General features: G+C 55.9%; 1 protein-coding gene across 1 annotated transcript in view; it reads left to right on the forward strand.

The window, feature by feature from the left end:
• Positions 1 to 570: 570 nt before the first annotated feature.
• ADRB2 (adrenoceptor beta 2) overlaps positions 571 to 27,256 on the forward strand; it is a gene marked incomplete at its 5' end in the record, with an annotated part of 35,240 nt that continues 8,554 nt past the window's right edge. The window contains one exon of the mRNA XM_082323722.1: positions 571 to 1,744. Coding sequence (XP_082179848.1) covers positions 571 to 1,744 — 1,174 coding nt within the window. The remainder of the gene's footprint in view (positions 1,745 to 27,256) is intronic.

The following is a 27,256-nucleotide window of genomic DNA, read 5'->3' on the forward strand; positions in this document are numbered from 1 at the left end:
CGGGGCGGGGACACGCGTGGGCGGGGGGGGGGGAGCAGACGTGGAGCGGGGGGGGGCGCGGGGCGGGGACACGCGTGGGGCGCGGGCAGCCCGCGGGGGGGGGAGCACGCGTGGGGCGGGGTGCGCGGGGCGGGGGCGCGCGTGGGGCCGGCGGCCGGGGCGCGGGGGGTGCGAGGGGCGCGCGGGGCGCGGCGCGGGCTGCCATTGGCTGGGGCGGGCTGATGTCACGGCGGGCGTTGCTATAAGCGGCGCGGCGCCAGCGGGGCGCGGGGAGTCCGGCGGGCGCGCGGCTGGCGCGCGCGGGACGGGACGGGACGGGACGGGACGGGACGGGACGGAGCGGAGCGGAGCAAAGCAAAGCAAAGCAAAGCAAAGCAAAACGGGAGCGGAGCAGAACGGAGCAGAACGGGAGCGGAGCGGCCCCAGGCACCCGCGGCGGGGGCGCCCCCGCGCCCAGCCCGCCCCGCACCTGCCGTCCCGTATGCGCGGCGCCCGGTGCAGCGCTGCCGCCGAGGAGCCCTAGGCAAAGCCGAGCCCCCGCCGCCTGCCCGGGGGGCTGCTGGGGGGGCCATGGGGGTGGCGGGCACCGAGCTGCCCGGCGGCAACGCCAGCGCCAACCAGAGCGCCGCCGACCCCACGGTGTCGCGGGACGTGTGGATGGTGGGCATGGGGATCCTCATGTCGGTGATCGTGCTGGCCATCGTCTTCGGCAACGTGCTGGTGATCACCGCCATCGCCCGGTTCCAGCGCCTCCAGACCGTCACCAACTACTTCATCACCTCGCTGGCCTGCGCCGACCTGGTGATGGGGCTGGCCGTGGTGCCCTTCGGCGCCAGCCACATCATCATGGAAATGTGGAAGTTCGGGAACTTCTGGTGTGAGTTCTGGACCTCCCTGGACGTGCTCTGCGTCACGGCCAGCATTGAGACCCTCTGCGTCATTGCCGTCGACCGGTACTTCGCCATCACCTCCCCCTTCAAGTACCAGAGCCTGCTGACCAAGAGCAAGGCGCGCGTGGTCATCCTCGTGGTGTGGGTGGTCTCAGCCCTCACCTCCTTCCTGCCCATCCAGATGCACTGGTACCGGGCAGACCGTGACGAGGCCATCCTGTGCTACGAGAGGGACACGTGCTGCGACTTCTTCACCAACCAAGCCTATGCCATTGCCTCCTCCATCATCTCCTTCTACCTGCCGCTCGTGGTCATGGTATTCGTGTACGCCCGGGTCTTCCAGGTGGCCAAGAAGCAGCTGCAGAAGATAGACAGGAGCGAGGGGAGGTTTCACACCCAGAACAAGGAGCAGGAGCAGAAAGGGGGAGCCGGGCACCGCCGTTCCTCCAAGTTCTTCTTGAAGGAGCACAAGGCCCTCAAGACCCTGGGCATCATCATGGGCACCTTCACGCTGTGCTGGCTGCCCTTCTTCATCGTCAACATCGTGCATGTCATCCAGGACGACATCATACCCAAGTACGTGTACATCCTCCTGAACTGGCTGGGCTACGTCAACTCTGCCTTCAACCCCTTGATCTACTGCCGGAGCCCGGACTTCAGGTACGCCTTCCAGGAGCTCCTGTGCCTCCGCAGGTCCGCCCTGAAGATGTACGCCAACGGCTACTCCAACAGCAACGGCAAGAGCGACTACAACGAGGAGGACAACGGCTACCCCCTGGCATCGGACAAAACCTGCGAGCTGCTCTGCGAGGAGGGCTCCTTCCCTCGCCCCCAGGACTTTTTGCACTGCAAAGGTACTGCGCCGAGCGGGTAGCGGCGAGAGGCGCGGGCTGTGGCGCGGCACGCATCGGTGCTGCAGCGGGGCGATGGAAAAGCGACCCCCCGCTCGTAATAACAGTAATAGCGGTCCTCTGCACCTGAAAGCTGGTGGCTGCGAGAACCCCGGACTCGGCGGCCGGCCTGCCCACGGGCGGGGGGTGCCCGGGCAGGGGCGGGCGGGCTGCGGGCTCTGCCTGCGGGGGGCTCGGCCCCGGCTGCCCGGAGCGGGGCGGGGGGCTCAGGCTCGGCCCCGGCGGAGCTCGCTGGCCGCCGCCGCCGGCGGGAGCGGCGCGGGGGCTGCAGCCGCCCGCCCCGGGGGGTCCTCCCGCTTCCCGCGGGGGCCGTGCGGGGGCCGTGCGGGGGCCCTTGCTCGGCGGGGCGGTTTGGACGAGGCGCGCTCGTTCTGCCGGGTGCCGCGGGACTTTCTGCCGAGGCAACGGGAGCGAACGGCCTGCTGGCCCCGGGCGGGAGGCTGCGGCTGCGGGACGCGGCGCCGCGGCCCCGGGAAGCGCTGCTGCGGCCGCAGCCCGCCCTGTTGGGGCTCCACGCAAAGCGTCCGAGCCGCCGGTTTAACTTCGGGTCTGCAACGGCAGCGAGGCGGGGAGGTGGGAAAGGAGGAGAGGGTTCATCTTCTCGGCGCCGCTCCGGCCGCGGGACGGCGGTAGGTTGCTTGCTTGGTTTGTGGAGGGGCTTTTCGCTTCGCGGCAGGGTTTGCGGCTCGGTGCCGGGCTGCGGGAGCTGGCGGCGGGCGGGGGGGGCCGGGCCCCGCTGCCGGGGGCTCGCTCTCTGAGGGTCCCGGCCGGAGGGAGGAGGCGACCGGGCTGGGAAGCGGAGCTCCCCCCTCGCCGTCACCGGCGGCCGCTGCGTGCCAGGCTGCACCCGGGGGCTGGGCGAGTGCGGGGGCTTTTCCGAAACGCTCGGGACGGGGGCCGCCGGTGCTGCCGGGGGCTGCCGGCGCTCCGTGGGGCCGCCGTGTCCCGCGGGGGTGCTCGGCACCGCCTGTCCGCGGCTCCCCCGCCCCGCGCGGTTCCACGCCGCTGCCCCGCACCGCGCGGGTTTTGCTTGCGCGGCTGCTGCGGACTCGCCGGTCGGTGTGGGGATGGGCAGAGCTGGCTTTGCAGGGGGGTGACCGGCCGGGGTGGCCCGGAGCTGGGTCCCCGGGGGCTGGGACCCCCCGCTGCGGGCGGCAGAGGGGGTCTGGGGCAGCGCTGCAAGGAGGCTGGGGAGGTGGGAGGCGGGGAGGGCGAACGGAGCGGGGTTTCTGGCTGCGACGCCTCTTTGCGGTCCCCGTGTGGCCCTGGCTCTCCTGGCCGCCCTGCGAAGCACTTGCCCCAAGCGCTGGTGCCGAAAGGGGCAGCCCCGGGGAGGCGGGAGGGGAACCCCCCGGACCGGGATTGCCGCTGCTCTCTGCTGCGGCCGCCGCAAGGTGCAGGGCGGCAACCAGCTCCTGGAGCCCTCGCACCCCTCATGGCAAAGCTGCTGTGGGGCTGGGGTGTGGAAACTCCTATGCTCCCTTCTTTCCCAAAATGGACCTGATCCTGCTTGGAAAGGCTGCTGGGCAGGAGGAACACTGTAAGAGCACTCTCCTCTAGCCCTGTGGCAGGGGCTGGCTCAGCTCCGCTTGCCACCTCGCCAGCTCGGCACTACAGCAGCGGCCGGGAACGTGCCTGAGAGCCCTTCCCTCCTGCCTCTCCTCTGCTTCGACGCCTGCCAGTGCCCTCACCCGCTGCCTTGGTGGGGCTCTCGGCAGTGCCCGACATCCTCCGAGCGTGAGCCGCTTGAGCAAAGGCGGGCTGCGATGGCACGGTGCAGGGTGTGAGGCCCCGGGCCAGCAAAAACCATTGCTCCGCAGATAAACGTGAGCAGGCTGTGGGAGCAGGGGAGAGCCGGCACGGGGTCCCGGCAGCCAGGCGCTGTTTGCTTCATGCTGTACACGGGCTGAAACGTGTGCGGCCAGAGGGCCGCAGAGTCGGGGTAGGTACGCACGCTCGGGCTAGAGATGCACTTTAGCTCGGTGCCGGCCACGATTATTCTGTAGCGTTCAGCGGGAAGTGAAAATGTGAAAATGAACCTCTTGATCGTAGCGATCCGTATCGCCTGTGTTGCTGTATCCCCAGCGTTTTTAATCTTGCCCGTCGCTTGCCGTATTTTGCGACACGCAGGGGTAGCGGGGAGCAGGAGGTGTCCCGCAGTGACAGCCAGCTCCTGGCCGGGGGTCAGCAGGCTCCGCAGCCAAACTCCCCCCGGCGTTGGGGCAGGAGCCTCCAGCACAAAGAAATCCAGTGTCCACATTTCGGTTGCTGTCTGTATTTTTACTAGTAGTAATTATTTGCATTTCGGTAGCACATGTTGTGGACCAGGACTTTGTTGTCCAAATAATTGCTCTGTTTGTTAGGCTGGCTGCGTTCCTGCTTCAGATGTTGCGGCCGTATGTGGCCAAAGCTGAGAGGCGAGCAAGTGGCTACTTGCAGAAGCACTCCAGCATCCAGAGTGCCGGGGTGCGGAAGGGGCAGGGGCCGCTGGGCTCCTTGCACTGGGCAGTTGACCTCGGTACACTGACGCTCAGCTACGGTGTTAGGAAACCCCAGGCTTGCAATGAAGTCTGAGTGTTGAAGAACTGATTTCTTTCCTCTAAGGCAACGTTAGTAAAACTGGTGAAGTACAAACTGCAGTTCTGGGGGCAGCTGGAATCGAAAGAGAGAAATATCGGAGGAAAAAATATTATGGCAGCACCAAAGCTGAACCTGGCAAACCTTCCCTGTTCCATGGCTGAAAAAGAAAAGCTGTGTAAAGGAATCCTTTGGCCTATTAAAATACTTTGTAAGAAAAGGATAGTTTTATAGATACATGCTAGGCATTAAAAAGTAGAGCATTGAAGTCAGGACACTAGCTGCTTAAATTGATTTTAGGGTACTTAGGATTTTACAGGAGCAGAGAGTTGGCTCAGGTTAAATACATCTGATAAAACACACAGCAATGACTGCATTTGAGGTAATTCACTGTGACAAAATACCAAATTCTTACTGCAAACAGAGCAGGCTGGTTTCTGCCTCACGGCACTGCCGCAAAGGTGGGCAGAGCACGGGTGGGATGCTGCCCGTGCGTACAGCTAACGGGAGCTTTGCGGTACCTTCACTGCTTTTAGCCGCTTTGGCCAAACAGATTGTTGTTGTTTTTAAAGTCTTAGTCAAGATGAGCATCACAAATGCAGTTTTTGTGTTGTTACAAAATACTGTCCTCGCTGTCGGTTCTGCTGGTGAGTCGGGCAGCTGTAGTTCCCACGTCAGGGGCTGTCTTTGCTTTGTCCTCCAAAACAGGCAGAGTATGGAGAGCTGCTGAGTTATGTCAGTCCTTTGCCTCTGTGGGAGCATTCTTGGAGAGCTTTTGCTTTCTGGGAAGCCCAGGCCTTGAAATATAACCGGCTGCTTGCTCCAGCACTGGGGAGGTGTGGAAGTGCGAGGGGAGCTGGCGGAGGGGACGGGGTCTGGGTGCAGGTCCCCGCTGCAAGCTCGACTTGAGCATCTCTTGAGGGCTGGCCGCTCCCAGAGTGCCGCATATCCCGAATTGTTCAGCAATTCCTAATGCACAGCACTGCCTGTCAGCGCACATCGCGTTGCGCGCGGGGCTCGGCCTCGCCCGTGGAGCCGGGTCCACAGCTGGCAGCCTCCCCGTGGGACCCCGGTCTGAGGACACGGCCAAGGCAGCGGGCACGGCAGAGAGGGAGGGAAGAGACTTACGTTACCCAATGCACCCAAATCTTTGAAAACAGGCCAGGGATTAGTAGTGTAGAAAGGAGATCCCAGCTTCTCCGGAGGGGGAGCGGATGCGTGAGCAGGCACACGACGTGCTCTTCAGCTCTCCCACGTCACAGCCGCTGGGCTTTTCAAAGGGCTTGTTTATGTATTTATTTACTGTAAGGGTCATGTTTTTGCCATAGAGGGGAGGGTATTGACAGGCTAGGAGTAAACAGCAGGCTAGGATCCATCTCCCAGCATCTCTTGCCCTTCTGGTATTTCAGTGCTTCTGCTGCCAGGAGGCTCCAACACCCTCCCTGGCGAAGGGAAGGGCTTTTGTCCCCCTCCCTTTGCCAGTCCTCTGCTTCCGAGTGTTTGTCTTCACTGGTACGATGAATCCGTTTCCCAAGGAGAGGGGTTTATGAGCCCATAAAAAGGTTGCCATCCTTCCAAAAAAAAAAAAAAAAAAGTTGCCATCCTTCCAAAAGCAGCAGGGAAGGAAAGGTTTCCTGACCGACGGTGGCAGCGCCTGGCTGTGTCCCTGGGCAGTGAGGATGGAAAGGGGGACCGGGGACGGTGCCTGCTGCTCTGCTCACCAGCATTGCCAGTCTTCCCCCTCCCCAGCTGCCTCTGCAGAAGCACCCAGCCCTGGTGAAGCACCTCGTACCTCGGCTGACCCGCAGCTTTTGCTGACCTGTAAGACGGTATCGGTGCCTGCGCTGCAGGTTTGCAGTGTGCGCGGTACCCAGGGTGGCTCTTCAGGCTCAGATGAGCAAGGGCTGTTTTGAAAAGCTGCCCTGGCCTCGGAGGTTGTTCTCAGCAGGGAGGTGGTGTCACCCCAGGCTCCCCAAGACTAGTGTTCTGCAAGGATTAAGGTTCCTTTCATCCCTGTGTTTACACTTGTGCTTGGTTTCTCAGGCCCATGAGTGGGACCGCAGCCACTCTTGGGCATCTCCTCCCTGTGCAACAAGGTCTCTTTTTGGGGGAAAGCTTGGCTCTTTCTGAGACTTGAACCCAGCAGCTTGAGCATTTCTGCCCCTTGTTATTCTTCTTCTGGAGCTGTTTTGAAAGCGAGCGTTAGTCCTAACCTCTCTTCCTAGGGGCAAAGAGAACATTTTGCAATGAGCACACATCCCAGGCTGTGGAGACACGGTCATTTGGCAGCTGGGGTAGCTGCACCCTCTTATCAGAGACATTCCTGCGGTGTGACCAGCGGCACGGGTCACCCATGGGGACCTGTAGGCGCTTTTTGTCGTATTACAGAGCAGGGCAACGATATTTCACCCAGCGCTGCCTCTGGGGAGGTGCACGACGGCTGCTCCTCGAGGGCCCCAGCTGCAGCTGGCGGCACGGGCAGGCCCTGTGCCACAGCCGCTCCCCTGCACCCTCGGCAGAAGGACCCAGGCTCGTGTTTGCCTGCCGCAGGACAAAGTACAGCCAGCTCGGTCGGGAGCACAAACGCTCCCCTGGGGTCTTAGTGACACAGCCTGGGTCTAGACAGAGCAGCGCACGCTCGAAACTGGAGTTTACACAGACCTTGGAAGGAGGTTATCTCTCCTGGTAAGCGTTGTAAGAGCAGGGCACAACCCTGATTCACCTGGGTTTGGCAGTGGCTACCTGTGTGTAAGGGTGATGAATCAAGCAGAGTATTTCAGGGGGCATCGAGCCTCTACAGATGTTCTTCATCATGAAAAAAGCAGATCTGCTGCTTCTCCACGCATGCAATTTCCATTTTTCCCCTGCTTTCTCACCCTCCCAATGGCAGGAGCGTACAACTGAATTTCAGTGCGATATTGTCAGTGCCAACAAGAGTGGATTGGGAAATATTTACTTGTTTACTGTCCTTGGTAAGGTCATTTTTGCACAAGTGCATATATAATTAGATATATGTATGTATATTTGTGTATATATATGTCCATTATCTATATAAAGTGATATTAGATCTGTATATAAACAAGGAAATGTAAAGGTGCTTTGTTGTGCTAGGTAGGTACATAGATGAAGGTCTGTATGTTGAAGAGTTCGAGTATTTATTGCAGGTCCTATTGATTGACATTGTGTTTAAATAAAGAGTATTTATGGTATGCTCGTAGTCAAGTGTCCTTGCTTAAAGCTGTTTTGCTGGCTGTATTTCCCCTATACTCTCCAAGACTCTTCCAGTGGGTGCTGCAGGGCTCGTTAGCAAGCCCAGCACCCGAACAGGCTGGTGCTGGCGGGGCGGCACACCCAGCCTCCTCCCGTGGACGAGAGTTTCACGAGTTCGTGCAGCCCTGGAAAGGGTGAGGAAGTTCCTCGCCATAAAAGGGCCTCTCTGGTTTTCACCTCTTGTGTCAGGGTGCGCAGGCAAAGTCGTTTTTAAAAATCCTCCTGCTCTTCTGCCTGTTTGGACTTGAAACAGCGGCAGCCTGGAGTGGCTGCTGTGGCAGAGCAGGGCTGCTGCAGGAGCGCCGACCGGTACAGCTGGGGCCTTTAGTCCTCTGTGGCTGGTCACCAGTGCCAGCCTTCCCTGGGACTGGGAGGAAACACAGGTGTCCAGTGCAGAGACCGTTGGGATGGGAAAGGCGAACCACTGCCAAATGCGCGCGGGGCTTGTCCGTAAAGCCCGGTGCTGTTTCTGCTCTGCTCCGGCCCAGAAGCGAGCCCCCACGCCGGCATTGCGGCAGGGCTGAATACGGACTCCGCTCCCTCTCAGCTGAGCCAGGCCTTACCTCGCCCAGGATGAACGGGCAGGGCTCCTTCGTCCTGGCTCCCACAGTGCAAACACCGTGCTGCAGCCGCTCCAGCTGTGCTGGGCTGGAGCTTGGGCTGGAAGCAGGGGTGATGGGGTGGATTGCCCTGCAGGAACGGGGTGCCAGCAGCACAGTCTGGCAGGTCACTCTGTCTGTCCCGGGTTACTTTAGCTCCCTGTTGTCCTGGTGCTCTTATTGCTTCAGGTGGGGGTGAAGAAAGAGCATGGTTCATGTCAAGCAGGATCCCAGCCCAGCCTGTTGTAATGACAAGTATTTTGCATTCTTTATGCCACTTAAGACCATGATGAAAGTCTTGGCAGCAGAGGCTGGTGTGTGCCCTGCACGTTTTGAGGCTTCTCCTTTCCAGAAACAACAGCAGGGAGTCGTTGTGCAGCTTGGACAGGGAGGGATTACACCAGGCACTGCCAAAACACGGCCCAAATTATAACAATTTATGGGTTTGTAACTTTGTGCTTTCAAGGGATAGAGAGCCCCAGCTAGAAATACAAGCTGTTGCTGACTGCAGGGGTCCTGAAGAGGGAATCAGAGTCAGACCTTCAGCATCTGGCGGGGGGGAGCTGCCATCCAGCTTCCCCCACCCCAGTTAAAACGGGACATTCAAACTGGAGAACGTTTCATATCCCACCTTATGGAAAGGTGCTTGATCCTAAGAGGTGCTTAGAGCCCAGTCCCTACTTCACAGCACCTTCGGTGATGGCCCTGAGGCTCCCAGCAGCCGATCCTGGCTCTGGTCCTCCAGGAAAGGCATTAGGAAACCACGGCGGCCGCTGCCAGAGCTACCTGCGGTCTCGCAGACGTGACTTCATTGCAGGCGTAGGCAACAGGAGCAACGGCGAGAGGATCTCACCAGCCCTAGAGACGGTCCGAACGCAGCTCCCCACTCGCACCACCTCGGCAGCTCGGGGCGTTTGGGCTCCTGCTGAGCTCTGCGGCCTCAGCCCAGTCCTGAGAAATGCATAAGCAGCAAATGGCCTCCGGGGAGCCCCTGCCAAGTCGTTTCTCCCTCATGTAAATATTTTTTCCTCTTAAGTGTATGCGAGTGTGAAAAATCCTTCCTTAATCTTTTTTCCTCTCTGGCTGAAGGACATGCTTGTTCATCCCTGGGCGGGGACTGCCCTCATCTTGGTATTTTGCAGCCATCAGCCTAAGCCGGAGCCACACTGCCGAAAACATTTCTTATTGCCCCCAACGCCGTGCCGCCCTTCCTGCCGCCCAAGCCCGCTGGCGTCAGATCAAACGGCGCCTGCCACGACGGGCGCCTGCCACGACGGGCGCCTGCCAGGCTGCTCCTTGGTGGCTGTCGGGTGGGGGTCCCATGGGCTGCAGCGTGTGGACAGCAAACTGGTTCATCAGCCTTGAAGGACCCTTCAAAAACAGTGCAAAATATCCGTGGGGTTCCAGGGTTCCTGCTCCAAAGCCTGAAATTCCCATCCTATTGTATTGGTCTCGTCTCTGGAAATGAGTGGGAGTTTTTCCTGAGAAAAACTGGAGCAGAAGCCCCAGATGAGTTTCTGTAGGCCTGGCCCTGGAAGCAAAGGGCTCGGTGAGAGAGATGCTGATTTTCCAATACCCACTGAGTAGAGAAAGGAAGGGTGCCTGCACGTAGCAGAGGTAGTGGAAGCCCTGATGTATCTACGTGCAGGGGAGCAGGGTGGAGGAGCTGCGTAGGTGCCTGTTCACTGGGGAATCTCTTCTGGCTGCTCAGATGTTTTCTTACTCTCCATTCCCCCCACCTGGCTTGGGAATGGGTGGGATCAGGCGCAGGCTGAAAGGGAGGACTGTGAGGAGAAGCATCCGTGAATTTTTGTATCAAGGCTGTCCCCCCCCTTCCAGCCCTCCGCCTGGGACTTCAGCCAAGGTCCTTGTCTCACCAAAATAAGATGTTGCTGGTGGTGGTTTCAGAGAGGAAGCGTGCCAGCACGGTGGCCAGCCTCGCACAGGAGAACGATGCTGAGATAAATCTGCATCGGCCTTGACTGTAGGTCTTTTGTGATACCTCATTGTAGCCCGGGTCCTACTGTGATCCTCTGCCTTGACCTGAGTCTGGCTGAGCGTGGGTCGGGCTCAAAAGCTGGAGTGCAGAGCTGCTGAGTGCGAAGGGCTGTACAAACAGGTTTGTAGCTAAAGAAGAGGAGAAAGAAAGAGTTCCCTTGTGCTCAGGTGAGAAACACCCTCGTAGCAGCCCAGCAGTTCGATATGGAGAGATGCTGCCTTTCTAGGCTGGGTTTTAGGATGGTCTCCCAGGGGGATTTGCTGTGCTGGGCCCTGCGATGCCTCTCCTGCCCCTGCGCCTTCCCCCGTGCCTTGCTAGGCTCTGGGTAAGTTAGCCCAGTTGAAGCGGGACCTCCTTCCACCCAGCTTGCCGTATGGGAAAGACGACCATGCTGCGAACCATCAGGTCACAGATTTGCCGTTGGGATGGGTGTTGCTCTGTTCCTGTGCTCTTGTTGAGCTGGACTGCAGTGCCGGTGCAGGGGTGTAAGCTGGAAGGTAACTGGTGGCATGGGTGGTGACAGGGACTCAGCCAACGCTCTGCATAAGCCTGCTTGCGGCAGGGTCAGTGTCTGCTTGCAGCCCTCTTTGATGTGGAAGGTGGGAGGGGAGGGGAGGTGCTTTCATGGTTGGGCTGGAGGGGTAGGTCTTACGCAGCGTGACAGTTTTTTCTCGCACAGGCACCAGCGCAGTGTCTTACCCTGGATGGCATTTTGCTTTGGCTTGCGGTGGGTGCTGGTAGGGACCTGCCTTTCTCTGCGGCTCAGAGACACCCCTCCCCTTGTCTTCTCCTGGCAAGCACAGGTTGTCCTCTTCTTCTTTTCAGCTTCATGAAAGTGGAGCCATCTGTGAACTTGCCAGGGTTTTGCACAACGGAGATGTTAGCACACTCCCTGCCGTGGGAGATGGGGCCCTGAGCAACGTCAGTGGTGGTGGCGGTGGAGCGGCAATGAAGGCAGGTCCCACCCAAACCTGGAGGTCCTGCTGTCTCCAGCTGGGAGACAAGTACAGAGATACAGAGCAGAAGTACATGCCGTTACAGATGTGGAAGAAGCGGGGAAGGCAGTAAGCTGGGGGCACAACCCACGGCTGTTGGAGTTAATTCATATCACTTCAGCACAGCAGCCGAGGCAAAGGGGAGCTGTAGGGGGGAGACGTGGGAGGACGAAGGGGGAGCAGAACCACAGAAAGACACTTTGTGACTCAGGACAAGGCGGCCATTCCTCAGTAACTGCACGGCATGATTTGTTCAGCTCGTTTTAAAGCTGGCTGTGTGGTTCCCTGTCCCTCCAGGGCTCCCTGCTGCAGAGAAAGACCCTTCTTAAAAGGGGATCCTCAGGGTACCTATTTATAGCATGGAAACCCCTCCAGGAGAGTCATCCAGCCCTGAACGAACATCTCCCGTCCCCGGCAGCAGAGCGATGGACAGGCTGTTCCTCCTGCCGTCCCGGCCCCTCCTTCGCAGGCGCCCAGCTGACATTTGCTAGCAGACTGTAAGGGACAGTTGCAGGCATCTCTCTGCGGCGCAGGAGGTGATGACACACCGGCTGCCGCCGCGCCGGGCTGGCAGGGGCCGGAGGAGGCAGGGAGAGGGGCAGGGTGCCGGCTGCTCAGCTGGGCTGCCTCTCGCTTGGCGGTGGGCAGGAGCCAAGTGATGGGAGGCGAGGGGCGCGTGCTGTTCCCAGAAGGGAAAGGTCAGGGCACAGAGCCGCGGTGTGATCAGCCTCCGAGCCAGAGCCGGCGGCAGCAGGGCCGGGGGGCTGTGATTTCTAGGCATGACTTGTGGATGTTGGCCAGGAGAGCCAGAAATGAATTGGAGAGGGGCGAAAGGATTGTTGGTCTGAAGTGAAGCGTGGGGCTCTGCAGCAGTGCTGGCGAGGGGCACAAGGAGGTCTCCCTCCCAGTGTCCCCCCAGACCTTTGGGGGACCCCAGGAGGGGGTGCCGGCATTGCATCTGCTCGGGTTTGGTCTCGGGCCGGGCTGGCTCCAGCCCTCCGTGCCGGGGGCAAGCCACCGCGGAGCAGCACGCTTGGACTCACTTGTTTGGCCACAGGATAGGATTTCGGTTTGCTGCAGTTAGATGGCAGAGCTTTGGGGATTTTCCTTTCTGATACGATTTGCAAAGCCAAAGGCTTATATCAAAGACACAGTGATTCCAGGGATGTTTTCTTTCTCAGCCTAAGAATTCCCTTTAACATGCAAAACTCGGAAGGGGAAAGATAATGATAAAACTGGACAGTGCCAACTTTTTTAGCATAGGTTTGGACAACTGCAGCTCACTGAGGGCCTGTGTCTGTAAGGAGGCTTCCATCAACTCTGCCAATAAAGTCATAAATGCAGTACAGACTGGTGATGAAAAACAGGGAGAAAGAGAAGGACTCGAAGGAGAATGGTTGAAGGGACATGTGGAGGCAACCACAGAACAGAGGCAAAATGAAATATAGCCCAAGAGGAGTGTAAAAAGATGATGAAGAAACAAATGGAGATGAGCACTCGGTCCTAGGAGGATCAATGACTCAAGTGCCAGCAGGAAACTCACGGAGGAAAGCAAGAGTCTGGATCCCACGTGGAAGAGGAGGGAGAAGCTGGAAAGGGATTGCAGAAGGAGAAGAAACAGAGCTGGAAAATGCCATGACAGCAGGATCCGCATTTCAGTGCAGGCAGCTTGACTGGTGCCTCTTCCCTCCTCCATTAGGAGGTTCCTTGTCTGCTTTCAGCCAGTATGAGTTCGGTTTAGCAGATCTGGCAGGAGGAAGGCAGCAGGACAAAGGGAGAGGGAACAGTTTCCCAGTGATACAGAAACGCTGGGGAACCACGGGTGAGAGAGGATGGCCATTGGAGAGGCAGTGCATGCACAGTTTGTTCCCAGTGTTGGGGGAGTTGTCCGAGGCAAGTGGCCAGCCTAATTTATGCTCCCAGAGCAGGGAAGGTGAGTGTTGGTTTATTTTTAAAGACGGGCTCCTCTGCCTTGCACCATGCCACCTCCTGCAGTGCGGTTCCAGTTTCAGGAAGAGCAGGGGAAAAATAACCTCAACCAAATGAAAAGATTCTGCTTTTACCTGTAAATGGCATCACATATTTTTGTCTCGAATCATTACTCTTCCCTCCTGCCGGGCAGAGCCAGTGTTGGAAGCCCTGCCCCGCAAGCAAGCACCTTGGGAAGATGGCCCGGGCAGGGAGCAGGCAGGTGATGGGGCAGGTCTTGGCACAGGGCAGGGGGGCGATGTTTAAACCCAGATCACCCGGGCGATGTTTAAACCCAGATCACCCGGGCGATGAGCATGGCGAGGGCACACCGTGGCAGGGAGCTGCAGACCCCGTCAGCTGAGCCAGGTGCCCGTGCAGTGGGACCGCGTCGGGGGACTGTTGACAAGTTGGAGCTAGAATTTTTCCACGCAAGGCAGAACAAGCGTCCGATTCACCGAGAGGGCTAGCGAGAGATAAAGGGAGGTGGTGTTTGAGCATTGCCTCAGCCGAGCATTTCAGAGGGGAGGCAGGCTGCTCGGCGGACGCTCCTGTCCCTTGTCGCCGATGCCTTGTGCAGGGTTTGGTTTCTCCTGGGGATGGGAGATGCTGAGGAAGAGCTGACTCATTGCAAGCAACTGCTATGCAAGGAAAAGCTCTCTGCATCTGCAAACTGCAAGTAAGGATTTAAGTGGCCCAAGTTAGGTGTTCAAATCACGCCGGTGAGCAGAGCCCTGTCCCTGCTGATGGCTGAGTAGATCAGCTGGGACAGGGCATTCAGACCTAATGAAGGGATGTGGAGGGGGTTTCCACTGGAAAGGGATGAAAAAGAGACAACTGATCCTCCTGTCCAGTAAAAATCCAGCAAATCCTGGCCCTGGGTGTCACCTTTTCACTCTGCCAGTCTCAGGGCCAGGGGCCACAAGACAACGGTATCAAGCCAGTCCCTAGTCACGTCCCATCCTAGCCGGCCACTGGAGAAAGCACGGAGCATGTCCCACCCATGCTGTGCTGCTCAGGTATTCTCCCTGAGCAGGGGAGATGCCTGCAACTGTCCTCATCCCGTGTAGGCGTTGCCTTGCCTTGTGTCTCCCTGGGAGCGGTGGCCGTGCCTCTGCACTCCGGCTCTGCCCTGCAGCCTGCAGGTCTGCCCAGCTCCAGAGCTGAGCCACAATGCTGGTGCCCAGCACCGTCCCTGAGCCCCTGGCTGGTCCCAGCTGCTTTCTTCTGTTTGTGCTTTGGTGCCTGTATCTGTAGCTTACCCTCCTATTGCACAGGACTTGCACCTCTGGCATCCCTGCCTGTGACCCCTCCAACGTGCCCATCAGCCCTTCCCTTGCTGCCATTGCAGCTGGGAAAGGGGAAACCTTTCATCCCTCCTCTCCTCCGTCCTGAGCTGCCTCTGGCCTCCGCCAAGACTTTTCCTCCATCTCCTTGGGGCAGTGGGAGACCCCCAAGGACCCGTGCTGGCAGAGCTGCCCCAACTGGGAGCACAGAGCTGCACATCACGCTCACTCCACTGGGATCAGCGCTGGAGCTCATGCGGAGCTGGAGGTGGGGAGCCAGGAGCCAGCAGCTGCTGGTCCAAACGGTGACCACAAAGGGAAGTCTTGGCATGGGTGCTGTGTTTTGCCAACACGATGCCTACGTGGGAGCCTGCGTGGCTGGCGGACCAGAATACGTTATCTTTCCTGCGCTGGCAATGAGCTTTGCCTGTTGCATCCAAGCATAAAACCTCCGAGCACAGAAGCGGTCTTTGCTGTTGGTGAAACGCCTCTCCAAACTCTCGTGACGTGTCAGGAAGGTGTTTCTTGGATCCAGGCAGGTGCTCTGATGGTGGAAAGGGGACAGGCCCAGTTTCAGCCACGTAGCCAGAGCAAAGAGCCGTCTCCAGCAGCCTGCGCGGCTCGTCAGCTCTGCTCAGGGCTGCAGGGACAGAATTCCTCCGGCGGTTTCAGAGTCAGGCGCTCCCGTCAGGCGCCGCGGCACCCGCACAGCCCTGTGTGCTGGGTAGGAACGGAGTGAAGCTCACGGGGCTTCATTCGGCACCCAGGAGCCCAGGGCTGAGTTATTTCATGGTGAAAATAGAGTTTCCCAGCAGACTTCTGCTGCAGTCAAGTGAAAAATGTGGCAATCTCTCCTAGCATTTTTTTAAGAAAGAGCTCCTATGGGTGGGATGACATGCTTGTGAGCATCCCTCAAAGGCTCACAAATCAAATGGCCAGGAAGAGTCCCTGCAAAATGCATTGTTTTTTAAATAAAAGCCATAGCTGGGGAGAGCAGCATCTTGATTTGGAATTTGGGGCAGACGTGCTTGGGTAGTGCCTGCTTGTTCTCTGGCTGGCATTAGCTGGGGGTTTTAATTTCTGGTGTCCAAGAATGCTGAAAGAATTAGGAGGTGGCTTAAAAAAAAGCATTTTTTAATGTGTTTTCTATTCGGAGCCTCCACCTGTAGATAGAGGTGCCCAGAGAAAACCAGCGGTGGACAACAGCTGAAGACAGCCTGATGTCCATGCCTTAATACACCATCTTTGTTTCCCTTATTTTCCATCCCTCCCCTTCTGGAGCTGGGGCATTTGAGTCCTGCAACCAGGTTCTTTCCTGCCACATCTTTTTCCTCCTCTTCCTTGTAGAAGATACCAAGACAAACCTGTGCATTTGGAAAGTCCCCTCCCAAGCCTTGGCAGAAGGCAGGATTATATAAAGCAATAATTCACAATTTCCTCTCAGCCCCCAGGTTCCTTCCCGAGTTGTTGAAGCTTTGTGTAGAGCGATGATTTCCTCTAAAGTGAACACAAGCCTGCTTCCTTCTCGGAGGCCGCTCTGCGCCTGCCACGGTGCGATTAGGGAGGGTGTGGAGCGGGCGGTTCTGTCCTTCTGCAAGCACGCCTGCCTTTGCAGTGAGCGTCTCTGACAGGTATGGAGACAAATGGGGACAGCCGTCTCCCTGCCCCGGCGCGGCAATGGCCTTGGCGATAGGCGGGAGATGCAGCTGCGAGGTGCGAGTGTGGAGACGGGGTTTTCCCGCGAGGAGACCCGCGGGAAGCGGTTGGGTGCCTGGGTGGCACCAGGGATGCTGCTTGGGCTTTGGCATCAGCATTGCTCCCAGAAGGTTTGCTGCTCTTAGTTTGCTTTTAATTTATCATCTTGGGGTGTCTCCACAGTGCAAGACGTGCCAGCCAGCAGCTGTGGTTTGGAAGGGTCGGGTCAGCGTAGCTCACCGCGCCTGGTATGTCCATCGTGCACACTTGTCAGCGCGGCGCATGGGCCTGCGTTGCTGCAGCCATGCTATTTCCAGAGCCGGCAGTAACACGTATGCGTGCCGCGTGGCTAGCGTCAACACCGCTTGGCCGAGATGATTTTGCCGTGAGCAGCTCCAGGGGACGTGCAGAGGGGCCCGCAGCTGCACCGTGCCCCAAGGACAGTCAGACCTCCTGTGGGGAGGTGCGAGCCGGGCAGGACCGGGACCTGGGCAGGACCCTGGCCGTATTAGGGTGTAAACCTACCCATGGGCCAGGTCCCGGCTGGAGTTGTCCTGCTGTGCAAGGCACCCTTGGAGGAACATGGAGATGCCCCCAGTCTCCAGTGTCTGTAGCCGTCCCTGAAAAGCAGCCTGGGTTACATTGCCACTGGGTAGGGATTGTGCTGTTACTGAAGCACGCGTGACTCGGTAGTGCCAAAATGTTTGTTCAGGCTTTGTACATAATTCCTCAAGACCTCAATCCTCTCTGAAGCACAAAGGCTTTTATGTGAGGTGCTTGTTGAGTCGCAGGAAGAAATACAGCATGAAAATATCACCCTGTTCCGTGGTGACAAACATCTACGATGCAGGACCCAGATTAGAAACCGAGAGCGCTGAGGTCTGCGCTGCGCGGCGGTGACTCATCTCACATCTCGGTGCCTCGCCGCGCTCGCCTGCAAAATGGAGCCTGCCAGGCACGCGGCGCCTGCGAGAGCAGCGTCTCTGCAAGCGGCGTCCGGGAGCTTGGGGAGAAGATGCTTCACAACTGCCAGATATTGTCATTTCTTGGCTTCCGCAGCAGGAATCTGAACCTCAGCCTGATTAACGATTAAACCCTTTTGTTACTTTGCCAGAGCTTACCTAGAGTGCCGTAAGACAACTGCCACTCGGTCAGTACACCTCACCACCGAGAGGGTGAGAGGACAGGGCTAGATCCCCAAAGGATAAGATGCAACCCTTTGCTCCAAGAGGGCAACCCTTGCCTAGTAGCAGCAGAAAGCCATTTTGTGTTATATTTATCAGTCAGTCTTGAGTCATCCTGCCTAATCTAAAAGTGACTGCATCCCCTGCAAAGTTTCCTGTTTTCATTAACCTGAAGTATGCGTTATATTTCCTTCTTTCAGCTGATGACAAAAAAGGTTGTGTTTGCAGAGAACTTTCTTCTTTCCCCCCTGCTTCTTGCATGATTCATCCAGGGATGCCACATTCTTCTGCCTATGATACAAGAAGCAAGAAGGCAGCACGAAGGAGGCAATTGCATCACGAACGTTGGTGCAGATCAGGCCAGAGAAGTCGGCGGATGCTAATCGGTGCTTTTCTGTACACATGCTAATTATAGCATCAGCAAAGCCAGGTCCAAGCTATGGCTTTGCCTGAGGAAATCCCCAGTGATTTTAGCCAGGAGTTCCAATTACTGTTTGTTACAAGTAAATGACTAATAGAAACTAGATGTGTTAGGTCATCTTGTGCATTCCTGGAGGATTCCTCCACTATAGTGTAAACACAGGGATGGAGATATTGTGCTCAGAAGTCACCTGAAAGTTTTTCGTGCTGTGTTTGCCCTGCACGGGACGCTGGCGTGCCCACCTCTGCCCTGGGCAGAAGAGTCTGGGACACCCCAGAGGCACACGGTTTCCTATGCCTGTCCCCTCTGTTTTCCCCCCTTGCTCACAGTTATTCTGTTTCAGTCCTTGCTCCGGAGCATCCCCGTTCAAGGAGGGCAGCAGAGGCGTGCCGGGGTCCTGCCCACACGGCTCATCCCGTGCCTGGGCCATGCCTCTCACCGCAGGCATCCTCATCCCCATCCATAGCTCCTACAAAGGATGGCGATGCAAATAACAAGCACTTTACTGTTAATAATAGAGACAATTTAGAGATGAGCTGCTGAGTGATTAAAGGGCTGGCTGGACTGGTTTTTGAGGTGAGAATAATAGAGCGGAATGTATGTGTGCACCTCAGCTGCTCCACCTTTTATCTTCCTTACTTGGAAGTTGTTAACATTTGACTTCCAGTAATTTATGAAAAGCTCAGTTACGATTTCCACACAGACTCCCTCTGGATAAATTTCCGTGCCACAGAAACCACTCTTTCCTTGCACATCACGGGTTCTTTATTGGCCATTTTGGCACGCAGTTGGAAACTCCTGTGATCCTGAGCCCTGCTCTGTCCTCTCGCCATCGCAGCGAGCCCTTGTATCGCAGGGTCAAATGTGGAGGAATCAGACACCGCTACACAGCTGCTGGGCACTCGCTATAAGAAGTCGGAGGCCTTCAGATTTCAATGCTGTCATAACTATGCAACTGATTTAAAATATAATAAACTTGAAAGCTCCTCCATCTCAGACCATCAGAGGGCTGTAGATGAGCTGCTTGAACCCCTCATACATGCCAGGGCCGTCATTCCTGCAGGTGCATGATCCCAGCCTCCCTGGCTGAAAACTCAGCTGAAGACAGAAGTGGCTGCTGGTGAAGGAGGGCAGGGGCACTGGAGGAAGGGGTGCATCCATCAAGCGCAGCAGGTCACCCTGACTGAAACCATGAGATCATCAACAAGCCGAGCTCCACCTCGCAGGGACATCTTTTTATATCTCCGTGGCAGATGCCAACCATTTGCTCACTCGCTGAAGAAGGTGCTTGCCAGAGAGCAAAGCAGAAAAGCCCCTGAGGGCTGCTGTGGTGCAATTACCAAGCCGGGCCCTGGGAAAACAGGCCTTCTTGGTGCGGTTGTATTTACCCAGGTGCGATGCCCGCTCCACCCATGGATTCCTGGCCATTGCCTTCATGCTGTTTGCGCTGCAGAACTGGGTTGCTGCCTGCTGCGGGGCTGTGTTGTGTCTGCCTGCGATACCATCAGCCATGTGCAGCATCTCGGCGTGCCAGCGGCTGTCGCTTTGCTTTGTTGAAGGAAACCAAAGCGTAATGTGAACTCAGCCATGGTGAGGCTAAGCGTTTTCTGCGCAGGTTTAGCCCTGTAAAACCTGGGAGTGAGTATTTCTCAGCCCTGGCACAAACCTCCGTGCTCCACCCTTTGATGTGGGTGAGCAGGATAAGGGAAAAAGAATCGGCCTTACTCTCATCACATCACATCCACTCATCTACGAGGGGACGATTACCCAAGGCAATTTTGAAAATGGGGCTTAAGCTCCAGAGCTGCTTTTGAAAAAGTTACTGGGGATTTATTGCATCAGATAGAAATAAAGGATGACCAGAGCTCCATCTCTTTCCCTGCCCACACACTAATGTATTTCTAATATGGTTGTCACCGATTTAATGGGATGATGGAGCCGCGGGACTTCCCCAGGAGCAGTGTCCTCCAGATACCAGTGATATAACCATGATTGCAGATAATCGCCACTTAGACTCTCCTTCAAGTTGTTTGTGTGACTCCAGCATGCACAGGGGGAAATGAATGTGTTTGCTCTTAGGTTACTCTTGTGTGAGGTGAAAAATAGGTTCGTTCTTTATTAGATTAAGTACCGTGAGGAGGGGATGGGAAGGCGTGCCGATAGATGCTGTACACTGACGGCATGCATGTGGGCAGTTCAGAAGCAGTCTCAGGGGAGAACGTCCAAGGGGCAAAACGTGCTGCTCAGTCTTCGAAATAAGACTTTCCTGCTTGCTCTGAGGTGGGAGATGGCGTCGTGCGGGGACGCGCCAGCCTCGGGTCTGCTTCCAGTGCTGCACTCTGCAGTTCTGCACGGCTCTGCCACAGTCGCATCCTTTTCCGACGCCTCCTTGCTCCCTGGCTGGACAAGAGGAGGCCACTTGCATTGGTGCTCAGGAGCCTCCAGCCGTTCTTTGATCTTAGGAAAAAGAGGTGAGAAACTGCTGCTATGGAGAGAACAGGCTGAGAGCCCCAGCATGGGGGAGAGCTGCTTTGTGCGGTGCCCGGTGCGGGTCAGGGATGCCAGCTAAGGGGGGGTTAATGCCACCTGCCCCAGAGCCGCCTGTGTCCTGCAGGACAGCCACCGCGCAGGTGGCTGTGGAGACGGGCTGTGACGGGGATGGCCGTGCTGTTACACCGCTCTTGGGTTATTTGCGCTCCCTGTTAGCCAGAGTCGCCGCTGCCACCGGGGGGGAAGGACTCGCGCCTCAGACGGTTTCTTTGTGCTGAATCACTTACATTTACGTAACTGCCTGTCCCCAGGCGCGAGCAAACCGTACGCCTGCAAAGAAAACCTGTGGCTTTTCTTTCTTCTCCCTCGTTCGTTTGCTTTCCCCTGTTCTCTTTGCCTGCTCCCTTCTGAGCTGTTAACGTTCGTGCCAGCATCAAGTTTTCGAGCTGCCATCGACGATCCCAAGGGGCACCGGCATATCTCTTACTTCCCAGTGGCAGCAGCAATACCTTGCCAGGTCAAATGTCAAAATTTGAGGCTCTAAAAAAGAAACCCTGACCTTTACGAGCCCTGTAACCACTCCTGAGAAGAGAGAACGCTTCATGCCTCGCTGCAGCACTAACATTTCACCAGTTTCTCTTTCTACTTGGATTCCCATTCATCAGAGACGCTTCCCTTTCGCCCTGTGCACCTGCCGCGGTCTGGCTCAAAGGCAGCCTGAGCCCTGACCGAACCCCTTCTGCCCCGGGCAGCCCCTGAAATATTGCCACATCTGGGCGCCGTCCCCTCCAGCAGCAGGACGGGAGCAGAACAGAAACTGGTGACTTCTTCCTCCTGCCTTCCCAAAGCAGTGATGCTTGAAAATACATCCCCAAAGTCGTATTTCGGAATAGCTGCTTTTGAGCTGTCCCATGGCCTGCCTCCTCTCGCCAAACGTGAATTTGTGTAACACAACGGAGTGATTTCAGATCGCAAGAACAGAATTTCTCCCATCATCACCTCTCACGGGCAGCTGCTGCCCTGTCCCTCGTCCTCTTTGCCACATCCCAATCCCAAGAAGTGAAGCAGGTGGATAATACACAGTTTTGGAGACTAAGTTCTTCTAAGGGAAAGGAAGGGATTCATTTGAATAAAGAATTTTATTTGTGGCTGAAACAGCATCCACTATGTCTCTGAGTCTAAACTAGTATCCGCATTACCTCATTAGTCACGTTAGTCATAAACTAGCATTAGTGTTAGCTCACGCATTCATCGGGGATGTCAGAGCTGCGCCGAGAGCTGGCTGAAGATTGGAGATTTGGAAACCAGACGTATCACTAGTGGCTCTGGCTTGCTGAGTGACCTTGGTCAGATCCTAACCCCTTATCTGCTGGGTGGGAGAGATAACACTTCTTTCCCAACTGCTTCGAGATCAGCAGATGAAACGCACCATTTTGAAAAAGAGGGAAATACTTTTGTGTTGACGTAAACAGGCAAACGCCTTCCCTTCCTCCTTCCTCCCGGCCGCTGGCGGGACCACGCTCCGACGCCGGCCGCGCACCGCGGCGCCGGGGCCGCAGGCAGGAGCACTGCCTTCCTCCTCCGGGAGGGTCACAAGAGCCATTGCCTCCGTCTGGCCTCGCGTCAGGCCCTTCCTGGCATCACGCGGGGTCAGCGCCCGACGCGCGTCGCGCTCTGGCTTCCATCGCGGAAGGAGAAGAGCAGCGCGGAGGCGGGCTGGGCGGCAGGAGCGTTGGAGGTGGACGGACACAAACCACCCGTGTCCTTCCCCGGCGAGGCTCCGCCAGGCTCCGCTCCTCCCCGGCTCCTCCCCGACGGCCGCCAGCTCCTGGCGTGTAGAGCGGGCTGCGGCGGCTCAGCAGGGCACAGCAGTTCCTAAGTGTGGTGGAAGCGTCTCGTGCAGCCGCCCTGCGCTCTGCCCCTGGGGCTGGCGTGGCGTTCGTAGGCTGCCTGAGGATAAGGGACTTGGTTGTAAACCATTTCCCACATCCGAGGCCGTTCCACTCATGCCCTTGGGATCAGAGATCATCCTCGCTGGGGCCTCGCATGGGAACGGCGCCTGCGAGAGAGACAGCCGCAGAGCTGCACGTGAGGGATGGAGGGAGGACGTCCTCCGTGCCTTGCGCTCTCTTGCTGCCTCTTCCCCCCAGGAAGAGTCTCGAGGGAGCCACAGCAGCATCGCCAAAGCTCACAGCAAAGCACAAACGGGGATGTTAAGTCTCCGTGTTTCTGAAGGGGAGATGATAATGCCCAGTTTCACCTGGCCTGAATTCCACCTGTGTCCCCATCCCTTGTTCAAGGCTGACAGCCATCCTGGAAATGCTCCGTTCGAGGAGGCAGAATTTAGGTTAGAACAATCTGGTAGCTGTGACTGTCAGTTACGGGTGTTTGTATGTAGGAAATGCACCAAATTCCTCTAAAAAGAGAGATTCTGTGGTCTGACCAACCATGGGACAGCTGGTTTGGATGTTTGCCAGTGAATCAGAAGCAGAGATCTGGACCTTCTTCCCCATTCCCTTATCTCCAGCCAGCTTGCTGGTTGTGGGTTGGGTCTCTGAATCTGGCTCAGTCCCTCTTCACTAGCAATGATATGCTAGGCAGGGAAAAGCTCACTCTTCCCACTTTATTCTGTAAAAAGGAAGCCTTTTACAGGGAAAAGGAGCAGATTTGCTTCTGGTTGTTCCCTGTTGAACCCTTGCACCAACAGAGCATGGAGGTAGCCTTGAGGGACACTGTGATGGCTTCATGACGGCTTCTGTTAAGCCACCTGGCCTTGACAGCTTTACTCCTGATGCCCTGTGTTTGCTCTTTCAAATCAGACCCTCAAGAACAACTTACCACTGCGGCGTTGCGGTGGCTGCTGCCAGCTCATGGAGTCCCTCAAGAGAGCTGCGAAGGAGCCGCTGACGAGGTGTCTGCCCATGCCACGGGGCAGTACGGAGGGGACATCCCTGCTTTTTGTGGTAGAAAACAGAACCCTGGCTGAGCGCTTGGTGTGTTACTGCCCCATCGCACTATCGGACTTTCTAAAATAAAAATTCTTTTGCATTTTCCGCTGACCCCAGGTTATTTTGCATAAAACAATTAAACACACCACCCAAAATCCATGTACAAGGTTTCTCAGAACTCCTCGGAGCGTTTGAAGCAGTTGGAGGAAATCGGAGTTCAGAGCTGGATTCCACAAGCAGTGACGCAAAGCCTGGAGAAGGATTTTCATTGCTTGAAGGGAAAAGTCCACACACGTTTCTTTCTTAAAAACATAGGACTTTTTTTTAGTGTGAAGCCCCTCCAGGCATTCACAGGCAAGCCCTGAATGACCTGCTGATATGCCACTTCTGTCACATTTGTCAGATCCCTGGCTCTTTCTCTGGACCATTGTTTGCTATTCTCCTATGTGGATTTGCATCTAAAAGCAGGGCAGGGAAGGCACCTGGGCTTAATCTCTGTCATAATGGCCCTTAAATTTGGTTCTCTTGATGGTGGTCCCCCTCTGTCTCCTGGGGCTGGCAGCCTGTCACTTCAAATACTCCTGGGCCAGAAGGAAACTGGTGGGGCCTTGAGGAACAACTTGACCGTAAGTGGGATCCCACCTCATCAAACCTGAGAAACAACCCTGCCATCTCTCTCGGCAGGAGCTGGTAGTGCCCACGTCGCCAACGCCTTGCCACTCCAATGCCAGTGACACTTAATGGAAGGGTCCTCTGGGAGGACCTCAAGAGCTCCAAGGGAAACTGCCACTGGAACGCCCCTGGCAGCTGGTGTGTTTCCACAGCCCCGCAAGCCCGGTGTGCTGTCAGAGGGCAGAAACCAGACATTTCACGGGAAAACTAGGAGGTAGTCTTTGCTATTTCACAGCTGGCTGGCAGGAAAGAGGAGATGGTGGTGTCTTCGTGTATATCCTTTTTCATGTTGCGTGACCTTCTGCGCCTGGCACGCAGCAGTGCTCCTACCTGCTGTATTTCACAGGACTGCAGAGTAGTCGGGGCTGGCAGGGACCTCTGGAGATCACCCAGGCCAAACCCCCTGCTCAAAGCAGGGTCAGTGTGCGCAGATTGCTCAGAGCTGCGTCCTTTGATTGCGTGGCAGGAGGGGAGCTGAAACCCCGTCCAGCACCGTCCTTCGATAAGGTGTGGAGTACGGAGGCAGGTGGCGGAGCGAGGGTGCTGTTTGGGTGTTCTGTTGTTCCTACAGGGAGAAGGGTGTTCTGCTCATTGTTCACTTCTTGGTTTGGTTTGAAGTCTGTATTAGTTGAAACAACTGCATAGGAAACTGGGTGTAAGCCCAGCTTAAGGACAAGTCTACGCTATGTTGGCATCACACCAAGGAAAGGAAATTACCGTGTGCCACAAACCAAGATAAACACATTTCCTGCATTATCTGGCATGCAGGGCTCTGGTTATAACAGCACACTTATCTCTGTCATAATTTCAGCTTTGCAAAGCATCGAAAAGATGTGGGGTTTTGTGTAGTCATGAAATCATGTGTCTGTACCTCGAGAGCGTAGTGAGATCCCACATACAGGGTATTTTACACTTACATCATGTATGTGCAGTAGCTCATCTTTCAGAGTAAACCTCTTCTATTAAGGCTCCAGAAAGTATCTTCCCTTTCTCCAGTTCTCCCGCTGCCCTGATAGTCACAGCTGCAACGTTTGAGTGAAGTCTCTCAGCTGCGAGAGTGGAGTGCCCCATAGCAGCACATGCCCTAGCGCATTGCACTATTGTCAGGAAAACACAGGGATGAAAATCATTATTTGCCAAAAAGCCATAAAACCCCAGAAAAGCATTACACAAGGCTCCCAACTCTCCGACAGTCAAGAGCTCCTGCTGAGGGACTGCAGGATTTTACAGATTGATTTAATAGTTTCAAAGAGAATTGTTGCTCTGTTGGGAACCACCTTCAATCTGTTCAATGATTTAAAAAAAGCAAAGCAAACAATGTCTTTCCCACTTCCCCAAAATTCAAAAAAAAGAAACAAACAACCCCCTCAGAAAAGCTGGGGCAAGCAAACGAGAGAAATAAGCTAACGCAGCTTTTAAAAGCCTGTTGCTTTGCAGCTGTTCACACTCTGGCTACTTTCCAGAGTTACTTTGATGATCCTCTGCCAGGAAAAAAAGAAGTCCTTCAAACCTAGAACTTGATAAGGACGTTATTTCTCAGCAAAGTAAATGAAGATCCAGGTTTGGGACTTAGTGATGGGACTGCCATCTGCATCCATGTAAGAGCCGGTGATCTTCACCGAGACCCTGGCAGATTCGAGTGGTAGCCTGGTGGTGGGAGATCGGTGTCCTTCAGCTGGTGATAAAGGACAAAGAGGACTTAGGTCTTCAGAGACGTTTCATACCACAACCAACAAGTGGAGGTGTGAAGTGAAGCTGGTGCCTGGCTAGCAGGGAACGGGACACGTGCTAAGAACTGACACTAACTGGGACGTTGTGTCAAAGTTTGGCTTTGTTGCAGTGGCTGCTGGATCCCTGTCCCATAGGAGAGCTCATGGGGAAGGAGTATAAAATAAGCACAGCCTGGTGCAGGGGAGAGTGACAGGGAAGAAATACTACCCCTGCGCTGATGGATGCACTGCAGAGTGTTCAGAGGCGCTGCCAGGCATTCCCGAGGCTGTGACTTGCACCTAGGAGTCATGGAGGAAAGATGCTGTGTCAGAGCCCTGCAACAAAACAAGTAGCATCACCATGTGTCACCCAGAACATCGCCTCGTACAGCCAAGTACAGAGATGCCCTAAAGCACAGGTTTGGGTTACAGCAAACTAAAAGGGCCGAGATGTCATTTTGTCCTTTCTTAAGTAAGTGTGGTCTTAAAGTAGCTTGACTCTGGGATTGGTACACTGGGTTCCTCCTGCCCTTATGTTACACCTCAGCCTCTTGTCGCACATTAACTGGGTCTTCATGGATCTTTACCGTGCTCTGTGAAGAAGCAACTGATCATTCATTTCATGTTGTTGTACCCTAGGAATCTTTTTACACCCTGCACTTTTAACATATGCTATTTAAAGGTTATAGGAAGAATTGTTGGCAAATGGTAGATGACAGGTTGGTGAAACATGATAAAATAGCAAGAGTTTCCAATGAGAGACTGAAGAGGCAGGAAAGAAAAGAGGGGAGAATCTGTAGACAATCTGTGCCAATCTTTACGAGGCTGGCAGACCCCCGTTGAGACGCAGAGACTCTGCAGTGCAAGGCTGAGACTGTCTTGTTTGCCTGGAGTGCAGGGAGGCTCTGGAGTGAAGCCCCTCTGCTCTGCCCTCGCTCCTCCCTGAATCCGGCTGATGCTTAGGGGAGTTGCTGCTCAGCTGCCCTGTGGGTAGCTGCATTGCTCTGAGGCTGGCTCCTCGAGGAGCCCGTATTTCTGGACGACTAGCTCAGATGGAGATTTCCACAGTGTACCTGTCTCAAATGAAGTGAAGCAAATCTTCTAAGATTTGCGAAACCACTTAGCAAACCACTAAGACAATCGACTGCCAATCTACAGCCTCGGGCCAGGGCGGGAATTTTTTCCCTCTTCATCTTTTCCTTGACCCCTTGGGAAATGCCCCTTGGGGGCTGTGACCATGTGGGCAATAGGCGATTCCCCTTGATTGAAAAGGTCATTTTGTCAGCCTGGGATGTGTTATGACTAATGACCAAAAGTGATTTCATCGTTAGTCTTCCATCTCTTCTAGGGCTGTACTGAAACAAAATAAGGGAACGTAAATGAGTGATACCCAGCTGGCTGCGGTTAGCAAGATGAATGCTTGTGGCCTGCCTCCACACATCCCTTGCTTTGTGGGATGCGGGTGGTCCATCCCTCTCGTCGTGTTTGTCTGGTGAGCAAATCCAAGCTTCCCACAGGTGAACAGGCATCAGTCAAGAACAGAAACTGCAAGGTTTCTTCAGCCAGCTTCTGTTTTGAATATTATGTTTTGACTTGTGAACCCTGGGGAATTCAGATCTCGGGGCAGAGGAAATGTTGGAAG

This window comes from Platalea leucorodia (genome assembly GCF_965183815.1).
Source record: "Platalea leucorodia genome assembly, chromosome: 11".
Taxonomy (NCBI): Eukaryota; Metazoa; Chordata; class Aves; order Pelecaniformes; family Threskiornithidae; genus Platalea; species Platalea leucorodia.